Source organism: Ursus maritimus, unplaced genomic scaffold, assembly GCF_017311325.1.
Source record: "Ursus maritimus isolate PB19 unplaced genomic scaffold, ASM1731132v1 scaffold_24, whole genome shotgun sequence".
Classification (NCBI taxonomy): Eukaryota; Metazoa; Chordata; class Mammalia; order Carnivora; family Ursidae; genus Ursus; species Ursus maritimus.
This window is the reverse complement of record NW_024424897.1, coordinates 19377943-19387184: the sequence shown is the minus strand read 5'-3', so window position 1 is coordinate 19387184 and position 9242 is coordinate 19377943. Positions and strand designations below refer to the sequence as shown.

Sequence of the window (9242 nt, the reverse complement as noted above, 5' to 3'; positions counted from 1 at the left end):
CCCCCCCCCCCCCCCCCCCGAGCATTTGCTTGTGCTGCGTCTGTACCTTTGGAGGCACTTCCCCCTCACTCTTCCCATGCTAACCCTTTTATATCCTTTAGATCCTAGCTTGTCACTTCATCCGAGAGGCTGTCCTTGGCCATTCTATCTAAAATAGACCCCTGGTGTTCTCTACATCAGTCATTTCTTTTCTAACATTTATCAAATCTGCAATTATGTTGTCAGGTTATTTTCTGATATCTTTCCCCAGTATTAAGACCCGGGAGGCCAGAGAACTTGAGTCTTGTTTAGCTTTGACTTCCCTGAGATGTGCTTTTCAATACAGGAGTCACTAGCCACGTGTGGATCCTCTGAATTGAGATGTGTGAAATTGGTGAAATACAGTCAGTGTGAAATTCATACTGGATTTCAAAGACTTGGCATGAGAAAAGAATGTGTAAGACCTCATTCATATTTTTATATTGATTACATGTTGAAATGATGTTTGGATAAAATGGGTTAAATCTATGATTAAAATTATTTTCACCTGTTTTACCTTTTAATGTGGCTACTAGATAATTTTTACTCCTATAAGTGCCTCGTGTATTTCTAGGCTCTGGGACAATGCTGTCCCAGGGCCTACCTAGTACATTGTCCTGCCCCCATTTTATTTTTATTTATTTATTTTTATTAAAGGATTTTTTTTAAAGACTTTTTTTTTATTTATTTGACAGAGAGAGACAGCCAGCGAGAGAAGGAACACAAGCAGGGGGAGTGGGAGAGGGAGAAGCAGGCTTCCAGCAGAGGAGCCTGATGTGGGATTCCAGAACGCCCGGATCACGCCCTGAGCCAAAGGCAGACGCTTAAGGATTGCGCTACCCAGGCGCCCCCTGCCCCCATTTTACTGCGTGAAATAACCAATGTCAAGAGACAGAATGAATGGATGAGTGAAGAGCTATGGTCTCTGCCTCCTATTAGGAAAATAGATAAGGCACTGTCCTGAAAGTCAGGAGACCTGGGTTCTGGTCCAGGTTTACTGGAAATACTACGTAGCCTTGGACAAGCAATGCCCCACTCCTGGTGTCAACCTGCCCATGAGGCAGCTGATCTCCGAGGTCTCGAAGTGTATGAGACTAAGTGACGGAGAAAAGTGGGGAAGCCTGGTACAACAGGACTTGACTTCTGTTTGGCTCTAGCCTAACACGAGCTTCGGGCGACGGGAAGAGGCAGCAAAAATCACAGGCTAGAACCCAGAGCCCAGCGCCGGGACCGCCGGCTTCCTCCGGCCGACGTCACTGGGGCGCGACGGCGTGGTCCGTCCCGTCCTCGAGGCGGCAGCGGTTCATAAGGTCCCTCTGGGGAGGGCGAGCGCCGAGCTAACAGAATGTCAAACAGTACTCGAGTCTCTCTAATGCTCAGTTTTCAGCAAACCACCCACTGTCGCCCGCCCTTCTACTTCACCCTTAACCGGCACAGGAAGCCGGGAGATGGGAGTCCGATCCCGAGCGTCCAGAGCTGGACGCCAGCGCGGCTGCGCAGGGCACGTGCGCCTCTCCGGAGTCCCGGCGATTGGCTGTGACGTAAGTTCCGGCGTGAGCGGCGAAAGCCGGGAGGGCGAGCGAGAGAGCGAGCAGGCAGCAGGCAGCAGGCGGGCGGGCGGCACGGAGGGAGGGAGCGAGCGAGCGAGCAGTGAGTGAGCCAGCGAGGGCGGCCGCGTCCCTAGAACAGCCGAGATTCTTCCCGTCCCTCTGACCCCCTTCCCGGAGCCCACAGCGCCTCCGGTCTCCAGTGGAGCGGACACGGCCCGGTCCGGCCATGGCCTCGTTGCTGAAGGTGGATCAGGAAGTGAAGCTCAAGGTAGCGGCACCGGTCCGGGCCTCCTAACCCCTCGCTTCGATCCCCGAGCAGTCTGACCGGCTCCCCACTCCCCATGGCGTCTTTGTCTCCCTGGGGACACCAGCTCTGAGCTTCCGCTCAGCTCAGCCCAGCCCCCCACTCCCGGAGACGGCACTGGGGGAAAGGATAGTACAGGGTGGCCTTCTGAACCGCGTCTGGTGGTGGAGAGCCCCGGGGAGACCTCCGCGGACACGTGGTGGACTCAGCACTTTAAGCCAGTGACAGCTGGAAGTCCCCCAGCCCAGCAACGTCCCCGCCTCCGGATGCTACTGCTGCTCTACCCCTACACTTGGCGTCAGGCCTGCCTGGTATCAAGGGCTAGGTCTGGATGGGGGCTTGGCACGTTTGTGAGCTCACATCTCCCCTGTCTACCTGCCTTTTGTTTGCTCTCAAATTCAAACAGCTTCAGACACAGGGGAGGGAGGGTGGGAGGGAAGACAGGTGGTGGGTGCTACCCTCAAGCCCTGCTTCCCTCTCCTGAGATGGAGAAATGGGTCCTCAAAAAAATAAAGTATTTACAGTCTGGGGGCCTCTCAGCTTCTCATTACAATTACAAGGTGAGGGGAAGACAGACGGATTTGGGTTTTCCCCTCCTGCCCCCACCTCTGTTGCTAGGTACTGACTTGCTGATACTGAATTGCTCTCTCTGTTCACTTTAGGTTGATTCTTTCAGGGAGCGGATCACAAGTGAGGTGAGTACAATAAATAAAAAAATAAACGGTGGTTGATAGTTGGGAATTTCCCAAAGAAGAGATCTGCAGAGAGAGACCGTCCCACAGCTATTAATTGAGCTGTATTTTCCTTCATCTTTAGGCAGAAGACTTGGTGGCTAATTTTTTTCCAAAGAAGTTGTTAGAACTTGATAGTTTTTTGAAGGTGAGAAACCCTTTTCTTCTCTTCAAATTCCCCAGTGTTTTTGGCTCTGGTCTTTCTGTCAAATGGGAGAAATCATGTGTTGATTCTATTTTGTTTTGTACAGTAAAACACTCTCATTTCTTGCCCTTCAAATGAAATACTTCTTTGTTCATTTTGAAAAGACTAATGTTGTTTTGGGGGTGGGTGTCTCTCTTTCAGGAACCAATCCTAAACATCCATGATCTAACTCAGATCCACTCAGACATGAATCTCCCAGTCCCTGACCCCATTCTTCTCACCAATAGCCACGATGGACTGGACGGTGTGAGTGTCCTGCATTTTTCTTTGTATTCGGAAGCAGCAGTTCTCTATTCTCTGTTCTCTACTTCCTAGTCAATTTGAACACGTGCAGAGGCAACAGTGGGGTTAGGGTCTAGGAACGAGGGCTCTTACAGACATGGTGATTCCAGCATACCACTTTTAGACCCTGGTTTTCATTTATAGCATGAAGTGTATAACCTAATGCTGCTCTGTCCTAGAGTGAGTTCCAAATACGACTAATGGCTACAGGTTCCCTTAAGTTGTCTGGTCTGTCCCCGTGGCTCTAAGCAAGATTTTTCTCACCTGTTTCAGTGTCTTGAGTATTGTTACAGGATGAGCAGTTCTTGCTATATAACTGCAGTTCCCGTCTTTGCTGTGTACCTTCAGCACCTAGTGCTTGTCAGTTATGTGTCCACGTTTTATATTAACAGTGATAACACTGTATTGTTGTCTGAGTTACTGTCTCATTGGTAGAGCTTGCAACTCTGGAAAGCAGAAACTGTCTTAATCAACTTTGTATCCCCAGCACCTAGATCTGTCCCTGGTACACAGCAGGTGCTAAATACATATTTGTTGATCAAATATTGTGCTTCTTTGTGGAACCAGAAGATTTGTACATATTCCCTTAATTATTCTCACCCCTCATTGAATGGTTCATTTTTCCTATTTATGGTATCCACCCCTCTCCCCTAATTGCTCAATGTGTCAGTTGAAAGGTTGGTCTTCCCAACTAGGGTGTAAGTTGCTTTGTGGCAAGAATCTTCCCTTAAAGCCCTGTACGTGCTGAGTAAATTGTGCATAAATTAAAACAACGTATGGGGCCAAAGAAGGGATTCGACTTGCTCGAAGGGTAACTTGTGATGGGGTTATGGGTGTCAAGAGCAAGCTAATTCCTGTCTCTGTATCCTTAGCCTACTTACAAGAAGCGAAGGTTGGATGAGTGTGAAGAGGCCTTCCAAGGTAAGAGCCAGCGCTACCCCACCCACTCCCTGGCTTGCAGCCCTGAGCAGGAGGATTGATCGGGCAGTCTGTGGTCAGGAAACAAGATCAGATTTGATTTTCCAGAGTTAGCATTCCCAAGTTCTCCAAACATGGTCGTTATTTAACACCCAAAACCTAATTTCCCAATAAACAGGGAGGGCTTGACTTAGTGTGGATTGCCAAGGGAGAGAGGTTCGAGGTGGCTACACATCTCAGGTTTTTCACAGAAGTCCCAGTTTTGCATTATTTTCTCTTCTTCAGTAATAGTTGGTACATTAAATTTTTAGAGCATATATATATATATATTTTTTTTGTTTTTGTTTTTAAAGATTTTATTTATTTGACAGAGATAGAGACAGCCAGCGAGAGAGGGAACACAAGCAGGGGGAGTGGGAGAGGAAGAAGCAGGCTCATAGCGGAGGAGCCTGATGTGGGCTCGATCCCGGAACGCCGGGATCACGCCCTGAGCCGAAGGCAGGCGCTTAACCGCTGTGCCACCCAGGCGCCCCAAATTTTTAGAGCATATTGTAATTTCCTTGTTCTTTAGACCTTGGGCATACTTTCGACACTCATTTGCTAATCCATACATTTTCTCTTTTTGATTCTATTGGTGGGGTCATGGTTTGTAGATAGGATTGTGACAGATGAAAGACAGAGGTCATAGCATCTCATGGGTTTGGGGAAGAAGAGAGAAGGCTGGGGGTGGGGGTGTTAATGTCCTGCCCTCCACCCCAATCATTTGACCTTCTTCATGTCCCTACCAGGAACCAAGGTGTTCGTGATGCCCAACGGGATGCTGAAAAGCAACCAGCAGCTAGTGGACATTATTGAAAAAGTGAAACCTGAGATCCGGCTCCTGATTGAGAAATGCAACACGGTGAGGCAGGGGCTAGTGACCTGTGGGCTGACCCTAAAAAGCCTGGCTTGAACTATGGAAATGTTGGATGTGGGGCAGGAGGCATGGAGGTGATAGAGGAGTTGGCACACGAAGTATCTTGGCTCCCGTGCTCCCAGCATCTGGTCCTAGCGGCATGGATTGTATACTTCGTGGCTTCGGCAGAAAAGGCAAGGGTCCTCATGGGTATATATTGGTCCTCTCACCCTTCAGGTCAAAATGTGGGTACAGCTCCTGATTCCCAGGATAGAAGACGGGAACAACTTCGGGGTGTCCATTCAGGTAACGTGCTTGTATTACAAACTGGAGAGGAGGGTTCGGAAGGTTTACTCTCCCTTTCAACCTGCTTTGTTTGTTTTCCCTTGGTCTGCTCTTTGGGTGACATGGAAGTGACTTGACCTTAATACTTGTTTTTTTTTTTTTTTAGGAGGAGACAGTTGCAGAACTAAGAACTGTTGAGAGTGAAGCTGCATCTTATCTGGACCAGATTTCTAGGTAGGGCTTCTTGGGTTTGGCCCAGGAACTGGGGGCTGGTGATACGGCAAGCACCGTCCAGGGTCTCCTGCAGCTTCTTCCTCTTCTCTCTCCTTTCAGATATTATATTACAAGAGCCAAATTGGTTTCTAAAATAGCTAAATATCCCCATGTGGTAAGTAAGGGTTTGGGGTCTGAGGGTGGAAGTGGAAGGGAAAGGGAGGAGTGGCCATTTCTCGGCAAGCGCTGCCTGTGGACAGGCTGGCCTTGGGAGCTAGCCTTTCCTCCGCCCTCCTTTCAGGAGGACTACCGCCGCACCGTGACAGAGATTGACGAGAAAGAGTACATCAGCCTTCGGCTCATCATATCCGAGCTAAGGAATCAATATGTAAGTCACCTTGGTCCCTGCCCACAGTCACCCTGGCTGTTAGTCCTGGCGATCATTTTCTCGCCACTCCCTGGGGTTTGAGATGGGGGATGGAGTGGGATAAAATGAGGAGGATGAATTCTCATCGACTGAGTGTTGAGAATTACAAGCTCACTGAGGGCGCGTAGCTGGGGATCCCCCTTTCTGTTTGGATGGCCGGGAGTGCAGTGCAGTACAGGTGTGAAGATGTGGGCATTGGAGGCAGACAGGCTTGGGTTCGGAGCCGGTTCTTTCTGTAATCTGTGGCCTTGGGCAGGTTGTTGAACCTTAAACTTCAGTTTCTTCATCTCGAAGATAGAACTTCACTAAGATAGAACTTAGATTATCTATGGCACGAAGATGGGGTTTTTTTGTTTCGTTTTTTACAAAGATGATTTTTAAAAATGAGTGAAATAAGGGCGCCTGGGTGGCACAGTCAGTTAAGCAGCCAACTCACGATTTCAGCTCAGGGCGTGATCTCGTGCGTAGTGGGAGTAAGCCCTGCATCGGGGTCCGCGCTCAGCAGGAGTCAGCTTGAGATTCTCTCCCTGTGCCCCTCCCCTCACTCACGTGCATAGGCGTGCATGATCTCTCTTTCTCAAATAAATAAATCTTTAAAAAAAAAAGTAAGATAACACGTTAAAAGACCCAGTACAATTGTTGGTTATGTTAGGTGCTCCATAAATGTTAGTTGTTATTAGACGCTTGGGGCCTGGGAAGTTCCTAGGAATCCCCAATGTGCGGGTATAGAGAGGAGAGGCAGCCACGCTAATTGAAGTTCCAGTGAGTGAGATTGGGATTCTGCATACGATTGCTTGGGGCTTTGTGGGTGTATCTGGCTTCTTTGGGAGGTTGGGGTGGAACAAATGTGATTCCCTGGCCTCTTCTCCCAGGTCACTCTACATGACATGATCCTGAAAAATATCGAGAAGATCAAACGGCCCCGGAGCAGCAATGCAGAGACGCTGTACTGAGGCCAGGGCCAGGGCCAGGGGACTCTGTGAGTCTGGCTCAAGACCGACATTGCCTTGGTTTGTTACATGACTATCGTGATGGGGAAACTGGCTGGAAATAGTAATCACACCTCTCTCTGTTTTTAGTTAGAGTCTAATGAAACTCTCATGTAGTTCTGTGACGTGTTTACCTCTTTTTTCAGGCCTCAGGAACTCTTCTATTTCCTTCCCTAATACCCCACACCCGATCTGTCCTAATTTCTGGAGAAGTCCAGGTCTGTGTGTGCAGGATGTTGGCACAGGAATACTTGTGTTTTCTCTCCCTGCCCTCTCCCTTCTGTGTCTTGAGCTTTGTGTTTTCTTCCTTCTGTTGATTAGCTGATTAGAAGCTGAGGGAACTGGAAGGAAAGTGCTAGGTGTTTTTTAGGAACTGGGGGTGGGGGGCAGTCCAGCACCTCTCCTCTGATGTAAGGTTAGTGTCTCTTGCCACTGTGTGAGACATTGGATCCTCCCTCCCATAGTTTCCCTGATGATAACTTAGGGTCTCCCATCCACATACATCCCACCTTGAACCTGATCATGACAAGAAACACCTTAGGCCTTCTGCCAAGTTCCTAGCTCCTTGAGATGTTTTTATAACTAGGATTTTCATATACACCTGCGTGTGTGATCGACGCATATGTACAGGCATGCACACACATGCCTTCCTCCTCCGCTACCTGATTTCCCCATCCCATGGTCTGTGTTGTTTTCCTTTGTCCTGCTGCCCCCCCATCCCATGAATTCTGTCACACACACATCGTTCAGAAGGTGATAGTCGTCTTAGTCCTCCCCCACCGGGGCCCATCGTTCTGCTATTACATAGAGCCTCTTGGTGCCTAGAGGCTGGCGAGTTGGAGGAGAGCTGAGACATGAGAAGCAGAGGATTTGGGGAAGACCCCTTCTTCTGTGACTTGGGTCTTTCTGGGCGTTATTGTAAAGGCTGGTCCTCCGACTCCTGGTTGCCTCTTCCTAGGCCAGTTGTAAATTGGGCTGGGGCTGTCTGCAGCTGTGAGGGCCAGATGCCGCTGCTCCTGCTGGGCGTTCCTGTGGGACACATAGTTCTCTTATTTATAGTGTTGTGCTTCCAAGGAAAGCAGCACCTGTGTGTGTGTGTGTGTGTGTGTGTGTGTGTGTGTGTGTGTGTGGGCGTGTGGGCGTGCATGCACACACATGCGTGTACGCATTGTGTGTATGTGAAGATCTGCTGGGCAAGTCAAAACCATAGAAGAGTTGCCTCCTATTTCTCAAATCTTCCAGAGATACCACTTGGTACAGCTTTTCTGTTAACCCTCATCAAACCCCCACTTTTTTATTCTGCCGCTGCTGGAGAGTCCGTATCTGCGGTCAGCCTGCCAGTGACTCCCTCAGTGTCTGGTTCTGACTTCTGTTCTTCTGCTGTCTTCCTCTTGCCTCAACCCCAGTCACATTTCCACCCGGCTGCATCACTTCTACTCCCAGGATGCTGTAGAGGAGGCAGGATGCTGTCTTCCCATGAATAGTCCTCAGTAACAAACCAATTGCATTTTGGTTGGACGGTGCCCCTACCCACCCTCCGGATCCCTTCCAGCTAAAACCCTATCCCCCTCCTACCGTGTGTTTCTCAGTTTCCCTTTTCGTTTGTTGGAGTATTCTGCTGCCCCTCCTCACTCTATCACCCTTGGATCGTAATGTAAAATTCTCTTACCATGTCAAGAAATTATTAAAAATGCAGGTACTTTGACCTCTTTCTAAAGCTGCAGACCCTGGTGCGGTGCTCTGGTGGCTAGGGACATACCCACACTCACATGTGTGCGTACGGGGACACCCACCTCCACGTACACCTCCAGCCACCCTATCGGGTGTTTGTATGACAATTGAGCTGCCTCTTTTCTCTAAAATAATGGAAAGACTGAGGCTTCTGCCTACCAAGAGGCAGGGGTGGGTCCTTCATTTGTGTTCAGTCTGAATTATGTGAAAGTTAGCTCTTCCCAAACCTTTAAGCTGCTTCCGTCTTAACCTTCCAAGATTCCAGTTCCTTGCTCTCTCAGACCCGTGATACCGTGACCTGCCAGTAGAGGCTGCTCTAGGTCCGCATGTGGGGGATCACCTGGTTCAAGGCACAGCCTACCCGGTCATTTTCTTGACCTAATACTAATTTTTCCCGCTGAGCAGTGTCTTAAATTTCTTGAGGAGATGCCAGGGATTCCTGCTTTTGGTTTTCCAGTGACTCGGGAGGGCTGTCTAGGATCCTAGCTCTCTCTGAAATAAAGTTTCCTCAACTTCCACCTTGCAGAGTAGCCTTCTGATACCCAGTGGTCCCCTCATTGTCTCCGCAAAAAGAGATTTAAGGTCTTGAACGGTGGAAGAACATCTGCTGTATTCTGTTTTTCCAGAGATCGGTAGCAGTGGCTAACAATTTTTTGAATGCCTATTCTGTGTTAGGCTCTCTGTTAAGTGCTTT

At 49.0% G+C, this 9242-nt stretch overlaps 1 protein-coding gene across 1 annotated transcript; it reads left to right on the top strand.

Annotated features, from left to right (window-relative positions):
• Positions 1 to 1557: 1557 nt before the first annotated feature.
• On the top strand, positions 1558 to 6937 carry PSME3 (proteasome activator subunit 3). Its single transcript, XM_008701316.2, has 11 exons — positions 1558 to 1836; positions 2535 to 2567; positions 2689 to 2751; positions 2950 to 3054; positions 3963 to 4011; positions 4797 to 4909; positions 5141 to 5209; positions 5355 to 5422; positions 5522 to 5576; positions 5703 to 5789; positions 6701 to 6937. The coding sequence occupies exons 1-11, from the start codon at positions 1795 to 1797 to the stop codon at positions 6779 to 6781; spliced, it is 765 nt and encodes a 254-aa protein (XP_008699538.1). The 5' UTR covers positions 1558 to 1794; the 3' UTR covers positions 6782 to 6937.
• The last annotated feature ends 2305 nt before the right edge of the window (positions 6938 to 9242 follow it).

Coding starts and splice junctions, on each gene's coding strand:
- PSME3 (XM_008701316.2), top strand. CDS start 1,795: ATGGCCTCGTTGCTGAAGGTGGATCAGGAAGTGAAGCTCAAG. Junction 2,752..2,949: donor AACTTGATAGTTTTTTGAAG/GTGAGAAACCCT, acceptor TCTCTCTTTCAG/GAACCAATCCTAAACATCCA. Junction 5,210..5,354: donor ACTTCGGGGTGTCCATTCAG/GTAACGTGCTTG, acceptor TTTTTTTTTTAG/GAGGAGACAGTTGCAGAACT.